The sequence below is a fragment of the Acanthisitta chloris genome, unplaced genomic scaffold, assembly GCF_000695815.1.
Source record: "Acanthisitta chloris isolate BGI_N310 unplaced genomic scaffold, ASM69581v1 scaffold9889, whole genome shotgun sequence".
NCBI classification, from domain to species: Eukaryota; Metazoa; Chordata; class Aves; order Passeriformes; family Acanthisittidae; genus Acanthisitta; species Acanthisitta chloris.
The window spans coordinates 7,236-35,041 of NW_008689793.1; the positions used below are offsets into that span (position 1 = coordinate 7,236).

Below are 27,806 nucleotides of genomic sequence, written 5' to 3' on the forward strand. Positions count from 1 at the left end.
TTTTTAGTATCACTCTAAAATATAGCAAATCTTTGATGTCTTAAAAAAAGATTTTCTTAATTCTGTATGTTTTAGACTAAAACCAATTAAATGTCATAATAATCTCATTATCTGTATTAAAAGAAATTGAATTAAAACACTCTCAAATTGGCATCAGGTTGAACCCTGAGATTAATTTTCTGAATCAGATGATAAACTGGCATTTAGTATCACTCTAAAATATAGCAAATCTTTGATGTCTTAAAAAAAGATTTTCTTAATTCTGTATGTTTTAGACTAAAACCAATTAAATGTCATAATAATCTCATTATCTGTATTAAAAGAAATTGAATTAAAACACTCTCAAATTGGCATCAGGTTGAACCCTGAGATTAATTTTCTGAATCAGATGATAAACTGGCATTTATCCTTACTTGGTCTGCTGTCATTTTCACTGCAAATGTGCTATTCATGGAGTTCTCAGTCTTTCTAGATTTATCACTGTCTTTGAGATTTCTCATTAGTTTTTAAGAGACAGACTGAGCAGCTCTCTGCCTTCTATGTGTTTTATCTCTGTAATATGTTAAAACTCTGATGTTTCTAATCCTAAGGGATAGCATCATTATATAAATGTTGGGCATCCCTCCCATTTTCTACAGTGATCTCTTTCCAATTTTGCCATTTTCCATGGTTGGCTCCCCAGGTTTTTTTAGAAGTGCTAAAATGCCATGGCTAAGATAGTCTTAACAATTTGTTGTGCATTTGTCTTACTTTCTGGCTTCTTTCCTTGTGCTGTTCGTTCATCAGAAGTCCTTTTTCTAACTTGAACACTGCATGCTGCTTTATTTTTTCCTCTATGGCTTTCTAGCTCTTTTAATTTTTATGACGCTCTTATTCCCTGTGTTCCTCTTAATTTTCTGTAATTCCCTTATTCTTCCTTGTACTTGAGTTCATAGGTGGATTAGCTTTCTTAGACAAAACTTTGAGGATTCTCTCATCTTCTTGTCATGCAGAATGGAGCATCAGGAACAGGGCAGTTGCTGAATATTTTGCTCTCTGTGTTGCAGGAGTGGTGCTGGTTGGGTAACTGGGGCCTGGGTTTGTGATGCAAGACTTCTAAACTGTACTTCATAGGAAAAATAAAATGTGTTCCAAATGTATACAATAGTATTATAATTCAAAATCTTTGTGCTGAATTGGCAGTAAGTATCAGTTAAATTAACTTAATTGAAGTTTCTGGTAATCATTTGGCAGAAGCAAAATACCAAGCAATAGATTCATAATGTGCAAGTTGCCAAATGAAAGTTGAGCCCTTTAATCTATTTTAGATACTTTTGGACTTTATTCTGTGTTTCAGAAGATATGTTTGTTTCCTGACATGCTAAAGCTTGCAAGTCAAGAGAAGTTTAAGTCTGAAAAAACTAGCAACTTTACAATGGCCTTGCTTATATTCCAAAAAATGTTCATCAGGATAATTCCATGTATGTTTCAGATGTTCTTAATACATTTTCTTCTTCTAAGACAAACTGACTTTTGAGCCTGTTCCCACAGTTTGCATACTTGCATAGTTCTCCAACTTCTTCAGTGTCTTAATGTAGATATATTGCTATCCTTCCTGGGAATAATTGGTAAGCACAAACTTTTTAAGCATGTGTGGGCACAACTACTCACAATGCAGTTCTGATCTAAAGCGTGTTCCCTGCTGCTTCCTCACAAAGGTCACTGGTCTTGATTGCACCATCAGGTTGCTTGCACTGAGCATAAGGGGTCCAGAAGAGCCTGGCCCAAGGGGAGGAACCCAGCAGAGAAAGATTCTCTTTTAACAGAGTTCGTATCTGATATAAGAAGTGAGGGTTGGATTGAGAGTACTCTACCTTTGCAATGGGGTTATGGCCAAGGTAGTACTCATGCCATGCAGTGACTGTTAACAAATCCATCTTTAAATTCCATGTGCTGGAATATCACTCTGCCTTAATGGGGTTTTTTTGAGTATATGGTTATCCCAGTTTCTTGCTCTGGCTTATTGAATTAAGTCACACTGGTATAACCTCTGCATAGGTGATATTGTATAGTATGTACTGTGAATGTCTTCCTGTTTATCTGGTATCCGAATTTCCCCAGGTAGCTGGGATATAAAACCCCTGCCATAGGAGATCTTAGAAAGGTCTGTGTTAGCCCTGTGTAAAAGACAGTCTCTCCTCAATTTGTTCAGCTTCACAACTAAAGATGGAACTGTAAGTGGCACTATAGAGTTGAAGCAGTTTTTCAGATGGAAAACAGGTGCCCATACCAGGAGATCACAATGGAAGTAAGCAACAATATCAATATCAGCTAAAATTAATAACATTAAGCTTTCTGTTACTCTATTTTGTCCTAGGTACTTCTGTACAGTATTTGACCCCCACTTTATTTTTTCATTACAAAAGGAGACACTTCTCTACATTTCTGATGGTTTTTCAAAATAGTGTTTGTTCTGCCTGCATCAGTTGTAGACATAATAAGCAAATCTACATCTATAATTATTTGTTTCAAGAAAGTAATTTTGTGATAGCAGAAAGAATTTACACGGTTTGTGTAAAACTAGTATACTTTTTTTTTATTCAAGTTCTCAGCTGTTTTGGAAATATAAAACAGTCCCCAAAATCACTTTTTGTATGAATTGGTAATGTACGTGCTTGTTTTTCAAAATAATATAAACATCTATCAGAATTTTGCAGAAGACACAGCAACAATAAAGTTTATTAAAAACCCATAAGTATCTGCAAACAGTATCAGTTTCCCTGAGCTGAAATATAAGCAATGTGTTCATACTTGCAGAAAGCAGGAAAAGAAGTTGCTGAAGAAACTTTATTAGCTACGGGGATAAATAATATTTATATGCAATTATAAACAAATTATGTTTTTTCTATCTGGAATCTCAGCTTTTCTAAGTTGGGTCATATTTCTGGATTTCTACCATGTCTGAAATACTTAATTTGGATTAAGTACTCTCTGCAGTAGTACTTTCTCTAGCATTACCCCATTCAGTCTTCGGAGTTCATAATGTAGAAAAGAGCAAAGGTGCAATATGTGGTCATCATTCAAAGTGACAGTGCTGCTTTGGAGAACTGTCAAACAACTTTTATTTCTGTCAAGATGTTAAATGTCTGTTTCATCCTGTTCTGATTCTGCTTCTTCTTCTGATGAGCCTATCCAGACATAAAAATGTTCAAATATAAACAAAAAGAGAGACCTTTTCTCTTTTTTAAATTATTTTCCTGTCTGTTTTTCTTTAATTTGAAATGCTTAAAAATTAAGAGCTTTTTAGGACACTGAGTAAATCTTCACAATTTTAAAGTTAAGGCGAATCTTCAGTGAAATGACAAACGCTTGTTTCTGCTATTTGTTTTGGTTTAAGTCTTTTAGTCTATATTTTCTTTTGCCAGTTCATAGAGTCTATATTAGTTTTTAAGTATTGTCATAACAGTTTATTATAAAAACCCCAGATGTTTAAGAAATAGAGACATCCTGTGGGGCTTGGGAAAAATCGAGAAAACACTGAGTTTCTTATGAGCTCAGTTCAATTCCCTACTCTCTTTTAAAGAAGTAACACACTTGGCTCTGTTCCCAGCATGATCTGATCCACGAATGAACATAGCTTTTGCCTAATGATCAGTTTCTGGACAGATGAACACTTACTGTGAAAAAAGCAGAGAATGGGAAAGTATATTAATCTGCCTAGTCATGTATAAAAGTCTTGGTTTCTAGGAGCATGTTCATCAGTAATGATCCAGTTTCTTCTATCCTCACTCAGGCTTAAAAAATTTTCCATCAATTTAACTAGAGCCAAATGTACTGTAGCATTGGCCCTCTACGAGAAATGTGTGGGTTTCTTCCAAGGGAGCAACTTCTGAGCTCCTCTTTGGCTGGGAGACATACAGATTTGCAAGGGGGTGCCTTCTATTCTCCACAAGCAGTAAACCCTGATAGAGATTGACATTAACACATTCTCCAGAATCACTGAAATGTGTGATTTTCTACCATAAAAGTGTAACAGTTCTATAATCCATCCATAGGGTAAAAAAAGAAAATGAAAGTGCATTTTCCTTTGAATTTTCCCAGCATCACTCATAACTTTTAATTGAAATATCTTCCACTTGATATTGTGAGCAAATCTGTAGCATTAACAAGCTGTACTGTGATTATTAATTGTTCCTGCCCTCATATTTTATTTATGTAAAGGTAAATGTGATAAATGAGACAAAAATAGATATTATATAAAGAACAGGAAGAAATATTTATAGTAGTAGCTGTTGTCTAATATCTGGTCAGGTATTAGATGTACTACATATTAAAAAAACTGAGTTTTACAGTGTGTTGCATTTTACTAATTCACCCATAATTCAGAAGTTTAGTCTTGTAATACTGAGTTTTAAATTAAAAATTACTATCCTTAAAATATATATATTAGAGAGGTGTATATATATATATATATATATGGGGGTTTCCTGAGTGATCACAAATGTTTATTACTGTGGGTTATGTTAATGTGTATTTATTTTCTTAAATCTGATACAGGTATCAAACCGGATGAGTTTATGAATAATAAGAAATCACATGAAGTGCAGGTGATGTCAGAACTCGTAGACAACATAGCAAATTACTGTGGTATAAAGCAGGTAAGAAAGCTTTTCTTTCTGTATGTTACCAGGTACCTTCTGAATTCTCCTTATTGTGTGCAAATACATCATTTTGTTATCCTGTCACTGCTCTTCTTATTTTTCCTGTACAAAATTGTAGCTAAAGAAGGGCCTTTTGGGCCAAGCTGAAGGACAATTTTGTTTACAAATTTACTGTTCCAAAGGAGTTGCCTTTCAGTGACTCATAATCACTCATAAATAGTTTTAAGAAATTACGATCATCCTCTATATGTTGTGCAGCTGAAAACTGTACTGCTTTTTGGTATGGATGGGTACTGCCTTGTTTATCAGTATTATATTGCTGACAATTTTCCATAAGCATCAGTAGGAGATCTGCCTTGTCAGGCAGACAAGAGTGCCACATGGACACCAAAGCAGAATATCTTGAGAAATTTTGTAAGCTCATCTTATTCTGGCACAAGATTTAAATTACTTCCTATTGTTTAATACTGTTCAGCTTTATTTAACATGGATTGAGATCTATCAATTAGGCATTTAGTGATGACCTTTTTTGTCATAGGAAGGAATTAGAAATTTAGTTATGACCTGAAAAGAGTCATTAAGCAGAGATTAATGTAGCACAGTGTGCATGAAATATATTTGGTAGAATATGTATGAGATCTGGATGCCCAACACCATTATCACCCAACAATTACACTGTGAATTGGCCATTTCATACATCAGATGGCAAGTTCATCCTTGGATGGTGAAGCACTGCAGGATTCCTTTCTCAAGGAATCTCTCATTTGATTGCTTTTTTATTTAGAACATGTAGTCATGATTGCACTGTGCACTAGGTCATTAAAACCTTGTAGAGGTTTATTTATGGACCTGTTGACAAGTCACAAGCATCCCAACAATATTTGACTTTTTTGAGTACTGTATTTCACATCCTAATAGGCAGAAGTACACCAATACTATTTCCTTGGTTTGCATACATACAATTTTTCTGTAAGCTTTCTTCAGTGTTAAATTTTCTGTTAGATTCAATGCCTTAGACTATGTTGTGGTTGATTTTTCAGTATCTGGGTGAGCTGAGTATGTTTATTTGTTTTAATCTCCATGATGCTAGTAACTAGCTAATGAAGGTTCATTCTGGTTTAAAAGTAGAGATAGCCAGTGGCTCTGGACACTGCACTTTGATTCTTTTTTACATCTGAGCTGTGCTTGCTTTCTGTGCAAGGGTCTGTAAGTGTAAATGGAGACTAGTTTCCTTCAGGCTAATATTCATTCCCACAAAGATTTGTGGAGAACAAACTGTATTTGTTTAAAACCAAAGATTAATAAGGGATCTGCCCAGATTTTATGCTGATCATATTCTCTCAGCTTTTTTTTTCTTAAGTAAATATGTCTGAGTATAAGTTCAAAATTAATGTACCTGCAGCATCCCAAGTTGCTCGTGCTACCACCACAGGGCAGGCCCCAAAACTTGGATTCAGCTCTGAATTGCTGAAGCTGAACTTTGCTTAGGAGGTCATTTGGCTCAGACTGAGTTTAATTTAGATAAGTAAATGATGCAGTACTCTGATAGGTTTGGGTCAGGCCTGTGGCATCCTTGGAAACAGAGATCAAAACTTTGAATCCTGACCATCTGTTTTGTGAGGAACGACTGATGAAGGCAAAGTTTTAGGCTGTCTTCTTACAACTGGGATTACCAAGTAAATAGAGAGCACAATTAAGGCCAAGTATAACTGGATGAGAGACAATCAGTTTATGAGCATCTGTGATCACTCACAGAGATGGAAGGTGATCTCTCCAGCAGCTCTTTAAGAGCCAGCCACAGGGGCAAGTGTGAGTGCTCTCCACAGCCTTAAAGTGGATGTGCTCTGCAAAGATATGCTCTGTAGCAGCAGATTTGTAAAAGTCTTTTATTCTAGCATGAGCATGTTTTTTGCCTTGCTTACCTTTTGTTTCAGGCAAGTATTAGTTGTTCAAGGATTGAAGACTTTTACGTACTGAAAGAGTTGTAGGAAAATATAGTTTGCTTCTAATGCAATGCTAAATGTTCTCTGCATTTGCTGGAAGGTGGTGTTTCATATAGCATTTTCATTTAGATTTAAATAGTTCCTGTGAGATTCAGGAATTAAAGGAATAGAAAACCCATGTTCAGAGAGTTAAAAAGTAAAACTCTCTTAATGACTTACTGTAGTTTCAGTGTAGCTGGTTACTAATAAAATCTCAAACCAATCATTGTTAAGTATCTGTAAATATGCTGCAATTTCATCCAGTGATTATGCACTTTTATCAGATGGCTTGGAGTATCCTTATACACAGGATTATTTTCTGTTTTCTTTTTGAAAAAATTGTAACATTTAGTGAAAAATATTATTGCAGTATATCACTGAATATGAAATGCTGACTGCTTTATATTAACTTTTTTCCATTTTAGTCATACATCATAACAACATTCATTTGTGCAAAGTTACAAATCCCTAATATATGAAAAGAGCTTTCCTGTTACTTTAAAAAAACCCTCCCTTCTCAGTTATTAAAAAGCAGCTCCTTTTGTTTTGGTTTTCTTTCAACTTAAAAAAATAAAGCAATTATAAAGTTTTAGGGGAATTTTTCCTTATTGATTCATTTCTGTCTTTCTTGCAAAATAAAATATATGCAGCACTAAATTAAAAAATATGGAGCTATGAAAGCACAACACATGTTTTACGACAGCATGTGTCCTCAGGGTGTTTTTTTTTCAGATATTACAGGTCACTGATGTCCTGAAAAATGCCCTCCGTTTCACCTCCATACCCACAATGTATAGTGGGTGGTACAGGATATTGCCCTCTGTCAGTGTTTTATAATGCAGCAAATAAATAGTCAAATAAGAATAAAACCAAAAATTTTATTACCACCATAATCACTTATAGGTTAATGATTTGAATTAAAACATTAAAGCAAACTAACTAAAGGTTTTGAGGTTTTCAGTTGTTTACTGCCCCTTTTAAGCACAGTTCCTATCATACAAGTGGAACTTTATTTTTTAAAGAAGTTCTTGATTAAACTCTGAAAAGAAGCCAGTGTTGATTCCTCTTTGCTTAAGTGCACATTTATTTTCTTTAATGTATTTGTCAAAGTTTTCCTTGGAAATTGCAGCACGTGCAGCAAGACTTGCAATGTGTAATGTAAGTATGATATAACCCTGCATTCAGCATCCATTACATTTGTGATTTGGAGCTGGGAAATGTTGGAATGCTTCTGGAGACAGAGTTCTTGATTGCACTGTGCCAGAAACTGCGTTTAAACTTAGTACCCAACTCACTGTGGACAAGACCTTTGGAGTTTATTGTATCATGGAAATTTCATTTTAAAAGTTCATGGTTGACAGATATGCTATGGATTGCTGATTACCTTTCCTTATGTAATCAAGGGAAGGTAAAGCAGGGAATAACTTAATGCAGCCTATTTGTTTAGTACAAGATCATTGCCTGCTTATTTGTGGTCAATTTTTCCTTTGGTTTTAAAACTGTTCTCCCAGTGCTGATTTAACAATGTATCGCTGTGTTCTTTTTACTTTGAAACAACTGAAGAAATCCAAACTGCAGCTTGTCTCTACAGCCACTAGAGGTCACACTTAGGGGCTAGGAAAGCTCTCTCTTGTGCCCAAGTGCTGCTTCTCACAGAAATCATTAAAACTTGAAGGAGTGGAAGTGTGCATATTCTGCATAATAGTAATATCTGTTACATGTAACAGTGGGTAAAATTATTCCTTGAACATTTTTCTTTGCTTTCCTTTTTAATCACAGAATCACCAAATGGGTAAGGTTGGAAGGGATCGCAGTGGGTCATCTGGCCCAACCTCCCTGCTCAAGCAGGGTTGTCCTGCACAGAATTGTGTCCAGATGGTTCTGAAATATGTCCAGTGAAGGAGAATCCACGACCTCTCTGGGCAATCTGTTCCAGTGTGTGGTCACCTGCACAGTAAAGAAGTTAGTCATCATATTCAGGTGGTACTTCCTGTGCTTCAGTTTCTGCCCATTGCCTCTTGTCCTATTCATTGGCACCATTGGGAGGAGCCTGGCTCCATCCTCTTAACACTCTCCCTTCAGATACTTAGAGACATTGCTGAGGTTCCCTCTCAGTCACCTCTTCTTGAGACTGAACAGGCCCAAATCCCACAGCCTTTCCTTGTAAGTGAGGTGCTCTAGTCCCTTAATCATCTTCATTGCCCTCCACTGGGCCTGCTCCAGGAGCTGCATGTCTCTGTTGTACTGAGGAGCCCAGAACTGAACACGGAACTTCAGATGTGGTGTTACCAAGGCTGAGCAGAGGAGAATGTTTGTGATATATGTGACAAATAAATTACATTTTCAAAAGTGTGCTTGGATTATATAAATTCTATCTCACTAAATCCGCTCCTGTACAGATTTTATTTCAAGGGATTTGATGGTTGTTGCATACCTAGATTACAAATATGCAGCAATATCACATGATTACTGCAGATTAGTAAGCCATGTGCAGCCTGGGTAAACAATTTTTACCTAATAGCATGTCTTTTCCACTGTTTTACATAGTTTTTAGTGACATTGGCTCAAATTTTTCTATTTAATTTCATGGCTATCTACATCTTATTATTTAGAATAAGGAATGAGTCTTTCTCATTCAGTAAGAGAATTGCTGTACTGAGTGTTCTTACCTGGCAAAAAACTATGCAGTTGAGTTTAAGATGGATCAATGTACTGTATGCTGCAATTTGGACCTAGAAATACCAGTGTAAGCTTTCTTATGAATGTGTATCAGACCAAGAACAAGATATAGATGTTCTTGTATAAAACACTTTCAGAAACACCTACAAAGAACTCATTATATCTAGTCAGTATAATTTTTGGTAGATATCTGGACAAAAGGGAGCATTATAATTTTCCCTCCTTAGAGAAATGTCACTGTGCCACTTCTCATAAACTATTATGTATTTATTACAAATTAAAACATACATCGTATAAAGCTGTGATTAAGTACTGAAAGGTTTCAGGTTGCCATTGTTTCTGCTGGTTCTGTGTATAGGGTTTTCTTTCCCGTGTTATATCAGTCACTGAACTCACACGTGCCATCAGCTGTGAGACAAATGAAACTGTCAGCTATCACTCTTTTCTCCAGGACAGGCACTGGAAAGTCCATGTGACATTATAAGCTCCTTTGTTTTATTGCAAAAGCATCCTCACATTAAACAAAGCTCTATGGATCTATTTCACAGAATGGGAAAGCAGTAGAAATACACATTCTGACATAAAAGGGTGTATCAGTATGACCTGTCTTTAGGTCACATCTGAAGTGATTAAATTAGGCAGTGATGCTGAAGACACTTTTTTCCTGTAGACCTAGTGGTATTAGGCTCCTCAGTATGGGACTTAGGTGCTTAAAGCTGAATACTGTGAGCAGTTTACTTGCTAACTATATCCTGACCCAGTTTAGCAAGGGCAGGTGGAGTTGCTGGTGGTTTATGGTTATTTTCATTAGCAGAAGGAAGTTCTGTGTTGAGCAATGTACTGAAAGTCTTTCCAAGAAGAGTCAGGACATAGGCATTGTATAAACATTGCAGGGTCTCTTTTCTGGAGCAAATCATTTAAGACATAATTCTGTGGTTTAAAGTCAGAAGGTGGACCAACAGAGAGAAAGAACTAAGTGCAATGGGAAGGATTATACTGATAGCGTAGTTATTCAATCCATTCTTAAATTTTTAGGGAATTGTTTTGCATTCAAAGTGTGCCTTGTTACTTATTAATATAGCAAATTTTCTTTTTTTTTTTTTCTCCACTATCTAGGTGATTGATATAGGTTCTGGAAAAGGCTACCTGAGTTCATTTTTGTCCATGCAATATAACTTACAAGTTTATGGAATTGATTCCTCAAACTCCAACACGAATGGTGCTCATGAAAGGAATAGAAAATTGAGGAAACACTGGAGAGCATATCAGAGTCGAGGAAGAGCAAACCTCAAAAGCCAGAGTTTGGAAAAGGCAAATGACAGGCCAGCAGAAAGTGAAACTAAATATAAAACAATCAATGAAACACTCTTAAATAATGCTAACAGCCTTCAAAGTCAGGACCAAGCGATTACCCAAGATTTCATTCCTTCTTGTGGTTTCACAGAAATGGCTACATCTGAAACCAGCATAGAAACAGATGCTGATATGGCGACTCGGACACAATCTCATGAGAGAAAACTTTCTGAAGAGGTTCTTGATATTCTAAACGTTCTGCCTGCTGATGCTGTAGAACTTTCTTCTTCATCTCATTGTGACTGTGGGGAACTCTGTGAAGAGCAAAAAGTGCAAAGAAAAATAACATCCCTCAAGACTAAAGCAAGCAAGTTGAGTGAATCAAACCTGTATTTTCCATTGACCTCTTGCATCACTGCAGAAACAGAACTCAGTGACATCATAGCAGACCTGCAGGTTATTTTACTCTTAATATTTGCTATATTTAGGTTGTCCATTGTCTTTATATTGTCTTTACATATTTTCATAATGTTTGATGAGTGTGCATTGAGTGCTGTCTGTGGTGTAAATGAATATTCTGGCCCAATAATGGTTTTCAGCCAGGTAGCAGAAGTATGTCTAGCAGATACAGATTGTTTTTCTGTTTCAGTATGTGTGTTGGGATTATTTTGAAGCAGCCTTTAGAATTTATGAGATGGATAATAAATGCTAATAAAATGCTACTGAGTGTCCAAGAATGTGTGGAGCAAGCTCATATCTATCTGCAAAAGATACCCTGAGCAGCAGGGTTTGTTGATGAAACATATACCTTTACATTTGCACAGTTGGATTTTGTATTCTCTTAGCATGTAATTTGTTGATGTAAGAAGTAGAAGAAATCTTACATCGCTGCCTTTCTTTATATAAAAAAAAAAATACTGTTGATTTATTGCCTCACACATGCATGCACTATATAATACAGATGGGTGAGAAAATCAGATAAGAATAGAGAGGTTATAGAAAGGTATCCCAGTTAATGACCCTGGGCTAATTTCTTGTTGATAACCTGGAGAAGAGAAGGCTCTGGGTAGACCTTCTAGCAGCTTTCAGGACCTACAAGGAGGCTGGGGAGGGAATTTTTACAAGGGCATATAATGATATGACAAAGAGTAATGTCCTTTAAGATGAAGACAGATAGATTTAGATTAGATAGACACTAGAAAGAAATTCTGATTCCATCTCACTACCCTGTGAGGGTGATAAGGCACTGGAATAGGTTGGCCAGAGAAATTGTGGATGCCCCATCCCAGGACCTACAAGGAGGCTGGGGAGGGAATTTTTACAAGGGCATATAATGATATGACAAAGAGTAATGTCCTTTAAGATGAAGACAGATAGATTTAGATTAGATAGACACTAGAAAGAAATTCTGATTCCATCTCACTACCCTGTGAGGGTGATAAGGCACTGGAATAGGTTGGCCAGAGAAATTGTGGATGCCCCATCCCCAGAAATGTTCAAGGCCAGGTTAGGTTGCGGCTGAAATTCAAAGCAACACCATGTTTACCATGCAGATTCCAACTGAAAATGCAAAAAGTGAAGTATCTTGTTTTGAATTTTGATGGAGCAATGGAGGGAAAATGGAAATTGTGGGAAAAGGAAATCAGGAAATAGAATGGACAGAAGAACAGAGCATCTGAAGCTGAAGTACTTACTTTGTGCTGAGGAATAAAATGCCCATTTGCTGTTGAATAGTAGCAGGCATACTGCAAAACTGTGTCAGTACTTCAGTTTTGAAAATAACAAAACCTGCTCTTCACCTTGCACCTGTTTTTAGGAAGTGGGTTTGATCTCTGCAATTTAAAATAGCAGAAATGCTATAGATAGGTTCAGCAATAAATCTGAAGTAAGAAAAGGAGGTAGCAGTGGTACTCATAGCAAGAACAGGAAAGCTAGGAAAGACAAGAGAAAACGGCCTGTGTCCAGTCAACATGTAGATGTTCTCTCCCATGCAGCTGTTATTCATGGTCTTAAACTTCTCCTGCCTCATGACTGGTTTTCACCATGTTTTCTTAGCACTGAAGATCTTTCATTAGCATTGAAAAATTCTAGACAAGAACAGCAGGAACCCTCATGGAGCTGTGTATTTCTATCCTAAAACTAACTAACTGCAGCATGTTTGGGTTTTGGAGTTTGTTGTTATTCATGCGCTTTCAGTTGATGAGGGAGATGCTTTATTGCTGCTTTATTTTTTTCTTTTTCTTAGAACTGTATGATTGTGGGTCTACATACATGTGGAGATCTTGCAGCAAATACACTACGAATTTTTACTGCCAAGCCTGAAATCAAAGCCGTTTGCAGTGTGGGCTGCTGCTACCATCTGTTGTCAGAACAGTTTGAAAACCAAGAAGGTAATTCTTCTGAGCTTAATTTGTGGCTGCCAGTTTGCATGTTGAGAGTATTATATACCTTTTAATAAATAACCTCCTTGTGTTTGTTCCTTTCCAGTGGCTTATTTAGTACTGGGTTTAATTACATTGTGTGGGTCGTTCACTCCCGGGTGCCCTGTAGCTTTTCCGTTACGCCAATATTCCCAATATTTTTCCTGAGATTAGGGACATTAATGCATAATGTTTTTATGTGGTTATGAATGCAGCTGGTTTTATTCCATTGCTTCACTTATAAAATCTGGAGAATTTTTTAGTCCTGTATGTTTCCATTCTTTTCAAATATTTTGTACCAGATTTTGTCATTGGCTGTCAGGATGCAACATTCATGTTGAGTTGTATATATACAACTATGAGCAGAATTAGGTTCTTGTAATGTAAGGTAGTACTCAAAAACGCACTCATCTGGGTGCTGTGCTTTGGGTCATTGCCAGTATAGAACATCATAGAATCACAGAATCATAGAATCAATCGGGTTGGAAAAGACCTCCAAGATCATCAAATCCAGCCCCACTGAGGTTACTAGAGCATAGTACTAAGAGCCACATTCAGTCTCATCTTAAATACATCCAGGTATGGTGAATCCACCACCTCCCTGGGCAGCACATTCCAGTGCCTGAGCACTCTCTCCATAAAAAATTTCTTCCTAATATCTAACCTAAACCTCCCCTGGCAGAGCTTGAGTCTGTGCCCTCTTGTCCTACTGCTGGTTATCTGTGAGAAGAGACCAACCCCCACCTGACTAGTACATATAGAATCATTCAATGTCCTGAGTTGGAAGAGACCCACAAGGGTCATCAAACTCCAACTCCTGGCCCTGCACAGGACAGTCCCAAAAACTACACCATGTGCTTGAGAGCATTGTCCAAACACTGCTTGAACTGTGGCAACCTTGGTGCATGACCGCTTCCCTGGTGAGCCTGTTCCAGTGCCCAGACACTTCACCCTGTGGGTGAAGAAACATTTCCTAATATCCAGCCTAAACCTTTCCTGACACAGCTTCCTGCCATTCCCTCTGGTCCTCAGTGAACATCTAAATGCTACAGCAGTGTGTGTTGCAGAGAGCCCTGAATGACTGCTTCAGAAACCCCATGTGGTGCTGTAGGACAATACCATGTTAAGATGCTCATTGTCATCCAACACAGCTGCAAAACCCGATTAAAGTGTTCAACAGATTAGCAGTTTTTCTTGGAGAGACAGCCTGAAAATTATTTGGGGATTCACTGCTATAGGCAAATTTTTCTTCAAATGTGAGGGGTTTTAATTTTTGATAGAAAGTTGGTATTTTTGCTTGAAATCTTTTTACATGAAATTCTGCATAATGGAAAACGTTAAGTAGCTGTTTGGCCTGAGACAAATGGCACATAGCTGAGCTGTGTTAAGTGACAGCTGCCAAAGTCCTAGAACCTGATCATCACATCAACCAAATCTAAGAAGGAGGTGGATTGCCAAAGTTTGTTTCAGATCTCTCAGGAAACTTCACAGACAGAAAGGCAGGTGGAACCCAGCTGCTTCTGTTAGGCAGCTGGCTGCTCGGACAGCTAAGGCACAGCTCCAGACTGACCATGACACATGCTAGCTCTTGCTTGCTTTAACAATCTTTTCATGTTGTTCTTAATTTGCTCTGCAACAATATTAAGGGTTTTTGCAGTGTATTAGTCTGTTATTTCACAATACTTCAGGTCTAGAAACAAAGAAAATGCAATCAAAATTTCCAAGTTAGAGAAATGCAATTAGAAAAAAATACAATTCTTTTTGCATCAGAGTTTTAAGAAATTAAGAACTGTTGTGGTTTAACCCCAGCTAGCAACCAAGCCCCACACAGCTGCTCTCACACTCCCCCACCAATGGGATGACAGAGAGAATCAGAAGGGTAAAAGCTACAAAAACTCATGGGTTGAGATAAAGACAGTTTATCAGAGAAAGCAAAAGCCACACACACAAGCAAAACAAAACAAGGAATTAATTCACTGCTTCCCAAAGACAGGAGGTGTTCAGCCATCTCCAGGAGAGCAGAGCCCCATCACGTGTAACGGTTCCTTGGGAAGACAAACACCATCACTCTAGATGTCCTCCCTTCCTCCTTCTTCCTCCCACCTTATATACTGAGCATGATGTCATATGGTATGGAATATCCCTTTGATCAGTATGGGTTACCTGTCCTGACTGTGTCTCTTCCCAAACCCCCATGCTCCCCAACTTCCTTGCCACTGTGGCAGTACGGAAAGCAGGAAAGGCCTTGGCTCTGTGTAAGCTCAGTGTAGCAATAACAAAAACATCACTGTATTATCAACTCTGTGCCCTGCACAAATCCTAAACATAGCCCAGTACTAGTCACTGTGAAGAAAGTTAACTCAATTTCAGCCCAAACCAGCACAGGAACTTTTCAGGCACTTGTCATTAAGTCTGAGTGAGTGAAACATTTGGTTATGTCTTATTGTTGCAAAGAGGACATGGCTTCCTGTTCTAGCTGTAGGATTACTTTCTCCAGACCAGTGCATAAGGCTTTACTAAATTATTGTTATTCAGACACCACCAAAGAATCAGGTGTGATAACCTGTTCTAAGTTGGAATAAACAGATGTGCATGCATGATGGTAAGAGATGCTGCAGTTTCATAGCAGTATGGAAATGAAGCCAAATTGCATGTTGGAATTTCTAGCTGTTTGATTTTTCTCAGCTTGAAGGATAAAAATTATTCTCAAAGGAGAATTTTAGTCAGAATTGATGTTTTAAACAGAATGAAGGGAAATTACAGTATTCTTTTCTTGGGAAAGAACACATATATTATCCCAGCGATACTCAAAAAATAGATTTTTTTTTTTGTACTGTTGCTGTGAGGGTGCATATTCTAAAGTCTGTGATGATGTTGTATTCCATCGCTGATTTGTCTCTGTATGGCTCATTTGTAAATGTGCAGTGGAGGGCTAAGAGCACAAGGACTGACAGTATCTAAGAGCTAAGATTTCTTCCAAGGGAAAATGGGGAAGGATTAGGATTATATCTTGTGTCTGCACTTCCTATGCATGGATTTCAAACTGGCAAAGCATTCTAGAAGATGCTAAAGGACTCTGTAAGTAATCAGATGGTATGGATCCAACAGTTCACTTGCACAAGCAGTAAGCTAATTCCTGTTGTAGCTGTCTGAAGCAAGTGAATTTTGGTACTGCTTTGAAAATGGAGCAAATCATAGCATTTAACTTGCTTCTGGAGGTCATCTGAACCAGATTATGGTGCAAGGCAGGGACAATTTAGTTCATGTTGTTTGGGCTCTTGTCCAGTCATGTTTTAAATATCTCCAAGGGCAGTGAATCAGCAGTCCATTTCAGTGTTTGCCCTCACTATGAAGTTCTTTACATCATGTCTGTTCAGAATTTGCAGCTCTTGTGCATTATCTATTGTCATCTTCATTTTGCTCTACCAAGAAAAGTCCAGCTTTCTGTTCCCTTTTCTTTACATAGTCAAAAACAGCAGTTAGATCCTTCCTTGACCTTTTCTGCAGCCCTTTAGTCCTCTTGTCACCAATAAACTTATTTCAGTAAGTTTCAGTGCTGAGTTTTTTTGTCTACAAAGATAGTAAGGAAATACCACTGAAAGACTTGCTAAAATCAAGGTAAACTATGACTCTTCTGTCCCCTAGATCATGGAACCACTCACTGCATCACTGAGGGCAGTAAAGTTTGTTAGTTCCCAGTTATTCTCAATTTCCTTCCTGTTCTTCGCAGGCCTGGGCATGGTTTCTGTGAAAATTTGCTCCATAAACTTAGTGAGTCTTAATGAATTTATTCAGGTCCGACTGAAGGTGGGTGTGGTGTTTGCCTTTTTCCTGTAATCAGGAACTTCTCTTGATGGACAAGACCTGTCAAAGATCCTAAGAGTGTGGTCTTCGTATCAGTTGTCTTATCCTGAAATGCCTCCCATCTGGTCATATGCACTTGTGTATTCCAGGTTGCTTGTGTGGTCCTTGAGACAACAGAACCTGTACTTCACTTACCCAAGCTCTGACACTAAACTCAGGGAAGCTACTGGCTAATCTAGGAATGAATCAGAGATTGCAGAGGCCTGTGGAATCCCTGTGTGGCGAAACTAGTTTGAATATTAGGATGCAGGTTTAGAGCTACATCTCTGAAGTGATCTTCCTAAGAAGCAAACAGAATTGGGTAAAATTTGCTGCAACACTTGAAATAACTTATTTGTTTGAAATCAGTCCAGTAAGCAAGGGCTCACCTGCAAGGACACAGTGGAAAGTTCTGTTATAAAGCATTTTATAGTTATTTTATCTTGATTTAGTAGCTTCAAACTTTTTTAAAAACTGTTTTTAAAATGTCATTGGTCTGTTTTTATCTTTTTTCCCTGTTTAAAAGTTTTTTTTTACTTTCTTGGGGTGCACACCCTTAAAGTCAAGGTTGTGGCAAGTCCACTTCAAAGCTCTTTCCCCCAAAGCAGCACATTTTCCATCTTTGCTGCTTCTTTAATGTAAACTCAGATGGTTGTTCTTATAGGCATAGTTGAAGCAGATGAGCAAGGTCACCAAAGAGCTGCTGTGGACTGATGGTTGCCATAACCTGAGATGGTTGGACTGCTGTTTTGCAGTTAAGATTTAATACCAAGATCAGTCTTGCTTGAGGCCAGTGAAAAATTGCTTTTTCACTTGGTATTAATTGGAATTAACTGGTATTCATGGGAAGAAAAGTTATTTGTCTTGATACCTAACATAGTGTTTCTAAGTCTGAGGTGGTGAGTTGACAAAATATCAACAAAATTTTAATATATTTTTGTTGGCCTACTAAATCACCCCAAATTTAGTTTGTTTTTTTCTGTGAGCTGACTACAGGGAATACTGCATTGTATTTCCTATAGATTCTAAAAACAGTAAAGCTATTGCAAGATTGCCTGATTCAGTTTGCCATTGGACCTGCTGCAAATACTTTTGGAGCCTTTCTGATGAAAGTAGGTGCCAGCAGTCACAGTCTTGAATAATGCAATCAGTATACAGTGTTGTTCTATGTGTCTATAAATAAGCTAAATTCTTCTGGAAATTTTTGTAATGAGACCACTGGGAATAATTGTCAATGCTTAAGATCATGAAAGCCTTTGTGTTGATTTATTAGTAACTACTAGGACCAAGAGGTGCTGTGTAATGTCAAATTTCAACTCAATTTAAAAAAGTTGAAGCCAAAGGCTTTTAACACCTGTCTTTAAATGTCACTACTATTACAAGCAGTACTGAATTCTAAGTTTCAGTTAATAAGGAATATTATGACAGCTCTTGGAAAATTCTAAGTACTTTTACTTTGGCTCTCTCTCTGAGGAGAATTCTTCTATGGTTAAAATATACATAGCTGTTTGTATAATTGATTCATTTGGGGTTTTTCTTCCCTGTTACTGCATCAAGTAGTCAATTACATCAGAGTAGTAAGGATTTTAGTATTTATTAGATCCTTTTTACATGAAACTCTTTACATAGTGAGCCATTATGGCAGTTATTCTAGGAGAAAATCAATTTCCTAATGACTTTTAGGTTAAAACAAACTCTGTGCCTCTGTTTGGGAGCTATCCTTAGGATTTTTGGGTGCTGTTTTATCTTACATTCAGCTAATACATTTTTGGGCCAGTGTACCAGCTGGACTATGATTATCCCCTAATAGACAGTAACTGCAAATTTAAGATCTTTTCAAAATGATTTTTCTTATAAAGGAATTTGTGGTTTTGTATTCTAATTCTCTTCCTTCCATCCTCCATACCACCGAACACATCAATACTAGTCTAGAAACCAGTGAAATTCTTCAATATTACATCCTCCATTTTGAGAAAAAAACCACATAAATGTTACTATTGCTAAGGAGCTACTTATTTATAAGTATTCAGCTATTTGAAAGAAGTCATAGGTGTAGTTGTAGAGGTATTTTCAGTGAGCTGACTGATAGAAATTCTTTTTAAGGTTGGCTTGAGTACTACAGATGGTGAACTCTAGCTTTTGTAAGGATTTCCAATGTCAGGTCACTGCTGGGCAGAGGAGTTCTAGAGCCCTCCTGGAAGCTGTGGAGAGTAGCTTTTCAATAAGGCACTTTGGAAGAAGTCAGCAAAGCATTTGCAGAATAAATTTTGACTGTTAAAAGCTAGTGAACATAATTAAGGGAACCAAAAGGAAAGTGTAGTCAAAATTCACATACCAAATTTTATCAGATTTGTGAAACCTGAAAAGGCCTTGAGTAAGGTGGATTTGGAGGACTAAAGTTTTTAAACTGAATTTTGATTTTGATGATTCCTTACACAAACATAATGGCTTCATATCACTCCATTCTGCTGAAATATGAAAGATTGCTTACTGTTTTAGAAGTATTAGATTACAGATAATTGATGTGTTGCTTAGGTATATTTTCAAAGATATGCCAGAGTCAGTGTCTTAAAATAGCTATCGCTGATGCCATGGCAACACAGGAAAACACTTCCAAGCAAAAGATCAAAAAGCTTCATTTCCCTTCCCAAGGCATCTTTAGATATTGCTGCATAGGGCACATTTCTATGTATTTGTGACACAGCTAGCTAGTCACTAAACCCCAGATGTTTTCTATAAAAATTGATCCTAAAAAAAAAGATGAAACTTGAAAAAATATTAACTAGGTAAGTTTTACAGATGTTAAATGGAAGTATTACCCATTGAAGTTACGAAGGTATTTTTCATTAATAAATGTAGCAAGAATATATTAAAACCTGAAACCATGGTACATTTATATTTATTTCTGTGTGCAGAGAGTAAGAGATTAGAATTGAGAATGCCAAAGTTTTCATGATACACAGTAGATAAAACATAGCTTAGGTTTTGGTTTTGAAAACTATTTCGGTGGCAACTGACTTTATTTCCTGAAACAGAAGAACTTTTCTTCCCCACTGCCCCCTGCTTTCCCCAGCAAAATCCTGCTTAGTGATGGGATTTTTTTTGAAAAATACAAACTCAAGGACCTGTGAATTATGTGGCCAAAGAATATTTTGTCTTTTGCATGAAGGAAAAAGGCAGTTAAGTAGTTTGTCTATTTTGTTTGGAATAACAGAAGTAAACTGTGACTCTATGATGTCATGGAAGGTGGAAAAGGCATGGCAAGGGGAATATGACACTGCACCAACATTGCTGCCTCCACACCTTTCTGATCTGGGTTACCCCATGGAATTCAAGTTAAGCTTATTTTTCCAGTAACAGTAAAACCTGTTGGTCCTGTTGTTGTAAAAAGACTGTATTTTGCTGTAAAGCTTTGTGAAGTAAAATTTAAATGTTAACACCTAGAAATTGTAGTATTATTCTTAGAGATTAAAATATATGGAAGGCCTAGTATTAAAGGTATTATAGAAGCTTGTCCCATTCCCTTGAACTTCCTTGTAATCATTTGTGCATGTACAGAATTCACAGAATCACACAATATTCAGAATTAAAAGGGACCCACAAGGGTCATCAGTCCAACTCTTGGCCCTCTACAGGACATCTCTGAGAATCACAACCTGTGCCTGAGAGCATTGTCCAAATGCTTTCTGAACTCTCTGTCTTGGTGCTGTGACCACTTTCCTGGGGAGCCTGTTCCACTGCCCAGCCATCCTCTGGGCAAAGAACTGTTTTCTAATATCTAACCTAAATCTCCCCTGGCCACTCAGGTCTGGCCTCAGGCCACTCCCTTGGGTCCTGTCACTGGTCACCAGAGAGAAGAGATCAGTGCCTGCCCCTTCACTTCCCCTTGTGAGGGAGTTGTATACAGCGATGAGCTCTCCCCTCAGCCTCTTCTTCTGCAGGCTGAACAAGCCAAGTGACCTCAGCCAGTCCTCACATGGCTGCCCCTCTAGACCCATCACCATCTTCATAGCCCTCCTCTGGATGCTCCCTAATAGTTTTATATCCTTCTTATATTGTGGTGCCCAAAACTGCACACAGTTTTCTTTTCAAAAAATATATTTAATAAGTTCTTATTGCCATCCCTGCAGTAGAAATATCCATGTGCTTCATGTATTCCATAATTAGACTTGAAGTTAATTAATGTTTTAGAGCTTGTCATGAGGCACTTACAAATTCTTCATACATTCCTAGTGCTAAAACCAATTGCAATCTGTTTTGTCAAATTTCTTCTTTATTTCTGAAGAATTTTCTTTCTCCTTCTGCTAATTATCCAGAATTAAAATACTATTCTTAAATCATGGTCCTCAAAGCAGTGTTCAGCCCCTAAGATCCTCTGACATTGCTCAGGGCTAAAAAGAGAGCAAAGTGTGGGGTTGCCTGCAGAATACCTGCTTGTTACTGGCTAGAGATCAGCAGAGTCTGGGCACTACTGCTAGAAAAGTAAGGGCTTACCCTGGGGCTGAGGTTCATTTTTCTTTTTCCTTGCTTAACTTTAATGAAATGAATTCTACTTGCATGTATGTATCTCAGATTGTAGGTAAATTTGGAAAGTTGTATTTCTGCTGTCCTTTTTTTAACCCCATTACATGATTTATCCTTAAATGTGCTCCAGTCATCTTCCTGTGCTAAAATGCCAGGATCCCAGCCAATTTGTGTTGTTTTTTTTGAAAGAAAGTAGTATTTCTTATTCAGCATTCTAAAATAATCAGCTGACATATGTGCTAATGAAAACTCTAAACATTGAGAGTTTGTCTAAATTTGAAACTGAGTATTAAGAACATCTATAAAGTAATCTCTATACTTTATTTTTCTCACATTTGCATTAGTGTTAAACATGAAGAATTGTGTTGTTACTCAAAATATAAATGATACTGAAACAAACAGCACAGATTGTGATGCAAATGCTTCTTGGTGTTTTGAAGAAACAGCAAGAGCCTTTGCAGCTGCTCTTTTCTGGAAATCAAACATTCTGCCTTGCAGCAGAATGGTCCTTCAGACCGGGAATAAACAAGTACACATTGTTCTGTGTGATGTTTAAAATATGTTTATGGCAGAAGAATGCAATGAGAAGTAATTCTGAAGTCCTGCTGCATTGGATGCCTGCCTGGCCTGCATCTTGTGACTCATGGAATGGCATGGGGTGCCTTGAGTATTTGCAAACTTTTCTGTTGCCCCTTTTAATGTCTTTTTTTCAGTGGATTTTGCTAAAGGACATTCACTTAAAATTGCTTTGGAAAATGTGAAATTATCAGAAATTCAGCATAAACAAAAGACATCTGTTATGGGGAAAACATGTCTTTTATTGCACCACCACAGATTTGGTACTGGATGAGAACAGTTAAGTGTTTCTGCTACCATTAACTATTGTTCATCTTGCTCAATCCATTGTATATTCTGTAAGTAAGAGAAAAATAGCCCATGAAAGCTGTACCTTTATGTTTTTCTCTCCATTTTGCAGAATGCTGCGACAAGGTGTGGGGATTTCCCATGTGTCAGTACTTGAAGGACAAAGGCTGGTGCTGTGGTCGCAATGCTAGAATGTCAGCATGCTTGGTATGATTCCCCTTCTTTTCCTTCTCCTCACTGAGAGCTTTATCCAGATGTTATAGGATTCATTGGTTTTGGCTTCTAATCCTAAAGCCATGACTTTAATCCAAGACTCTACAGAATAACATCATTAATGTTGTAAGCATGATGAATTGCATCTAAAAAAAATAGTTTTGACCTTTCAGCTTTATATATTTTATACTTGCTGAAGGCATGAAAAAATGAGTACTGACAGAAATGTATTTTAAGAGCGGACAGAAAGGCCAAACCTTTGCTGAAACCAAAACAAGGTAACCCCTCAGGGTAATAGTTCCTGGCCAAGGACTTAGGGGGAAACAAGGTAATTGTAGAAGGATTGCAATCAGTAACTCCCCCAATGCCTTCATGATTCATAATATTGAATGTTCTGACTGTTTAAAACCTGAAGAAACCTGCCTGTTCCACAAACTAGAGGAGCTCAAGAATCCATGTGGCTTAAGAGTCTGGAAACATCTTTTTAATATTGCAGCAAGAGGTGAAGTACTTTTAAAGACCTCATCAAGACAGGATGATGAGCTGTTGTCTGTTTTAAAAAAACAGATAGGTGCTGAAAATTTCAACCACTGTTTTAGTTAGAAAACCACTATTCCTTTCCTCTATTAATTTTTAATTTCTGGTATCAGGATGAATCACATCAGGCTCTCTCTAGCTTCTGCTGCTAGCTCTGTATGTCTGTTACAGAGAACAGTGTAGAGTAAAGACTCGGTATAGGTTAATGTATTGAGGTTACATAAACTTGAACTACCATGATAATTAAATGCTATCAGGAGAAAGTACAGGAGGACAGTTGTTTAGTATTCATAAGGCTTAAATATGTTGCTCTTGGCAAGGAAAAAGAAAATAATTGTTCATTTTAGAGATGTTGCTGAAAAACTAACTACAAAAAGTGCTTTCTCTTTTTCATGCAAGCGTCATACAATACCAATGCTTCCTCGGCTGACACATTAGCTATTTCCTTTCTTATTCCATTTGTTTTGGAAAGATAAAGTTTGGGCTGTTTTTCAACAATGGTAGGAAGATAAATTTTGTAAGCAAATTACCCCGAAGATACAGTACTGATCATGCCATATATATCTATTTTAGATTTCTCAGATATCGCAGAAATTTGAAAGTTAAAAACTTCTTTTGTTTCAACATTCATGAAAGACAAAGAGTTCTCCTGAGTCACTAGATATTTCTACTCTTATGTTTCTAATTCTCTATATGTATTTTTCATGACCAGAACTTTTCTTGCCTTCTAGGAGGTACAAGAGAGTCAGCACAGTGCCACTAAGCACCCACCTTCCTAGGGGTAATGGCTGGCTAGGAGTAAGTCAGTGAGCAGTGACACTCAGTATTATTGCTGGTATTCATTGTTACATGTCACTCGAATTGGTTGAAATGCCAAGGGCCAAAGATTTTGGATGAGAGTTTCAGTTTCAGACCATTACAATACATGTTAGAACCCACATCCATCTCCTAAGCAGTAGCAGATATGTGCTGGTATGAGACTATAGCTTACATGGCAAAAGGCAAACCTGGTAGTTGGCCAAAGCAATGAATGGAGGAATGGCAGCTACTTGGTCTGTGTTTGAAAAACCATCTGAAATACAAGATTAGTTCCAAAACTAGGAGAAGGAGGGCTGGGTGACTGAGTGAAAAGCAGTCTGACTGCTGTGAAGTTTGGGGCTTAAAGGTGACAACGACTCATAAGTGATGAGACATTTTTGCTTTGCTATCTAATTTGATGTAGTATCAGATAATTTACTGAGATTTTGTCTTCATTTCTACTACAATCTTTAAAAGCCAGATGAAATTTTTATAGGCACAGTATCTTTGCAACTGTGAAAGTGTATTCCATGCATCTAATTATTTGTCATTCGATGTCACTATGGAGCATAAAAATCAAGTTGTCTCACACCTACATCAGCATTTATGGTAAGAATCTAGTGAAAGGTAATGCACGATACTTTAAACTGCAGTCTCAAGTTTTTTTATTTTATTGAAGTTTATATACAAAAGTTCAATTTATCTACCTAGTACTAGGGATTAAAACTAATATTGTACATTGAACTAATATTTACCATAGTTAAATATGCAAAGTGACCTTTTTGTTTTTCAGTAGGAACAGACTCCACAAAAATGCATTTCTTTTTAGCAATTTGATGGAAAGTAATGCTCCGAAATTCTTTTACAATTCAAAGGAAAGCAAACAAATTTTGCATGTATCTATTTCCACACAGTCGGATGTCTTTGCTTCTCCTATAAATAAACCAAAATAACAGGAATAGCTGATTGAGTGCCTAAAAGTATTAACACTTTAAAGTGTGCAAACTCGTGTTACGTCACACCACTAATCTTTAAAAATGTCATCTCCTCTGACTTTTATACAATGTGTTTATAAAATGTTATGAGAAAGAATAAACATATCAGCAATTTAATTCCTTGACTCTTAAAGGCTTTGGAGCGAGTTGCAGTTGGCCAAATGGTAAGTAATATTGTTTATTTTAGCCATTCTAAGATAAAATGTATTTTTTTCCCCTTGAACATTCTTAATCCATGACCTTTTTTTGAACTTCTGCATATCTGGACTCTAAAATGCTGGCATACACTATGTCAAATCCTGATAGGTTGCATGTGTCATCATGTAATCACTTTTTTATTGCTGTGATTGTACTTGGTGAATTTGTTTTCTTTTGGCAATTAAGAGTCTGAGGAAAAAAAAGCATAGCTTGAAATTTAAGGCATTAAACTACCCTCCCTAACTTCTTTCGCTATCTTTCAACTAATACATAAATTCAGTGCAAATGTCCTATGATGTCCCTGGTTTGGATCACTCTATCCCAGTGTTTTATCAACTAATGTAAAAATATACATTGTTATGACAAAAGCATGAACATCATTCTCATTTTTAATCCCTGTATATTTTTTCCCGGTGGATATTTTGAAATATTGTTGTGCAAGGTATCCGTTAGGAGATAGTGGACACCAATTGTGCAAGTATTTAAAAGAGGCTGAGAGACTTCTCTCCCTTTGTAAGCCCACTGACCCCAGTAGTCTTTTTCTGTTAATTTTTAATTGACAGTCATTAACTATTTTTATGCAATCAGGTTTTTCATACACAAAGGTATGAAATTTTCAGTATATTCTGGGGATTTTTTAGCATAGTACTTTCTGCATGGTTCATACTGCAGTGTATGATGATTCAGCTAGGGAATCACTCCTTTTGTCTTCAAAAGAGATGAGGTAAATTGTTATATTTATTTTGCATATTAGAATTTGGATCCTTATCAGTATGTTTTCCTCTGTTATTTTTCCCTCTATCAACCTTTGATCTTCAGAGTTTGGGTCTCTTTATTTTTTTTCTCGCATTACGATTGTGTTAGAATATGATCCAAAACCACAATTCTAACTGGATGCAAGAACATTAGTAAATTGTCTCCTTAAACCTTTTATGACTGATTGTGAAGAATACAAATCAATAAGGAGTTAAGGAAGGCAATATTGGTTTTGTTACTCTGATCTTAATTTCAGTGCCAATTTAAATCCTTACTGTTGTAAAATATTTTGCAGCTGCCTACAGAATCATTGTTTTATCGTGCTGTTCTTCAGGTTATTATAGAAGAAATTTATGGTGTCACAAAAAGGTAGGAAGCTCTGAGTTCACAGAATACCAACCAAATAACTGGTTCTCTTCCACTTCTGTTCTGTAGAGGACCTGACATCTGCACTATACTCTTTTTTTGTGGTTGTAGCTGGATTAGATTCTAATCTGTGGTGTGTATGCCTGTTAGCACTTGGAGCACATCCAGAAGCACACCTTCCAGTTTAATTTAGTCTGAAAATAGCCCATTTTTTTTAGCTCTGATCCTATTCCACAGTGTGAACCAAGACATGAAAGGTGAGGAAAACCAGGAAATTCACTTCAGAAGTATATTCCTGGTCTAAAATAAGTGCTAATGCAGATAACCCCAACTCTTTTGCTAGATGTAGAGTTAGTTTACCCTTCAAAAGGTCAAATTCCTGAAAGAATAAATGCTTCTTTATTTTAAAATTGCGTAAATGTCACACAAAAAATCCTGGCTGCTAAATTGTAAAGGAAAGAAAAAGTGTGATATAGATTTTTCATTTGTTAAAGAAAGTATAATTTGGAGGAAGTAATTAAGATTCTACTTTTGAAATGAAAGCAATGGCTACCTTGGAAAGACCTCCCCCACCCCCAGTTTTATTTCTGACCATGATGTTATATGGTGTGGAATATCCCTATGGTCCGTTCCAGTCAGCTGTCCTGGTCTTGTCCCTCCCCCACTTCTTGTACACCTACTCACTGAGGGGCAGAGGGAGAAACAGAGAAGGCCTTGATACTGTGCAATCACTGTTTTCCAGTAGCTGAAACACTGGTATGTTACTAGCACTGTTTTAATCACGAAGCCAAAGCATTGTACTGTCTGGGCTGCTGTGAAGTTAGCTCTATCCCAGACAGACCCAGAAAACATCTTTCCCCCAGCTTGTTATTAGGAAGCAGATGCCCATCTTCCTGAGAATGTCATAACAGCATAATCATTAACTGATTTTCCAACTGCATCAGCCCAAATTTAAGTGCATTTGAATATTAAATATGACAACATAAATGATTGTCAATGAGTCCTTGACAGCTAAACAGCATTAGAACTGCCACTGAGTGAAGTCTTTCTGTTGACCTCAGTAGATGTTTGTTCTGATTTTTAAATAAGGAGATAGGGTTTTACAAAGAATAAAGAGAGGGAAAGGTTTTAAACTATTCAGTATTTCACCAGAGAGGGAGAAGGAGTGTATTTCTTGTAAAGTAATTCAATAGCTAAAAATTCTGTTTCTGAAAATTTAACTCCTACACTGCACAGCTGGAAGAAAAATTATGTCAAGACAGTCAAGAAAGTGAATTCAGGCTAACAAAAATTTCACATGTTGTTTCTCCAAGGTATTTTAAACATAGAGAAGAGAACAGTTGTTCAGTGAGAACAAATGATTGGCCTGTTAGGATTCATTCTTATATGTTTTTTTAAAGTTTTTGTGCATTATTTTACCACGTTTTCTGAAACAACTCACATTTTTGTCTGGCTCAAAAGCAGGCTATTGAGTTGTAAGCAGCAGAAAATTTTGGCAGCATTTAGTGAAAAAAAATTGCAATGATAAGAACACAAGGTAACAAGCAAAAGTGAAATTTTATTCCAGCTTGGCATTTGCTCAGTCCAGTGGTTGATGGTAAATAAATTACAGCAGCATTATGGTAAATTATAGAAGTATTATAGAAGTACATAAGGAAATATCTGTCAGCAGAAATATGAATTTTGTCATTCATGTAG

General features: G+C 37.0%; 1 protein-coding gene across 1 annotated transcript in view; it reads left to right on the plus strand.

Annotated features, from left to right (window-relative positions):
- Window positions 1-27,806, plus strand: part of LOC103808760 (methyltransferase-like protein 25) — a 50,759-nt gene that overhangs the window by 5,927 nt on the left and 17,026 nt on the right. The window contains 6 exon segments of the mRNA XM_009081564.1: window positions 4,537-4,637; window positions 10,418-11,050; window positions 12,840-12,984; window positions 22,358-22,452; window positions 24,923-24,952; window positions 26,038-26,111. Of these exon segments, the coding sequence (XP_009079812.1) occupies window positions 4,537-4,637; window positions 10,418-11,050; window positions 12,840-12,984; window positions 22,358-22,452; window positions 24,923-24,952; window positions 26,038-26,111 (1,078 nt within the window).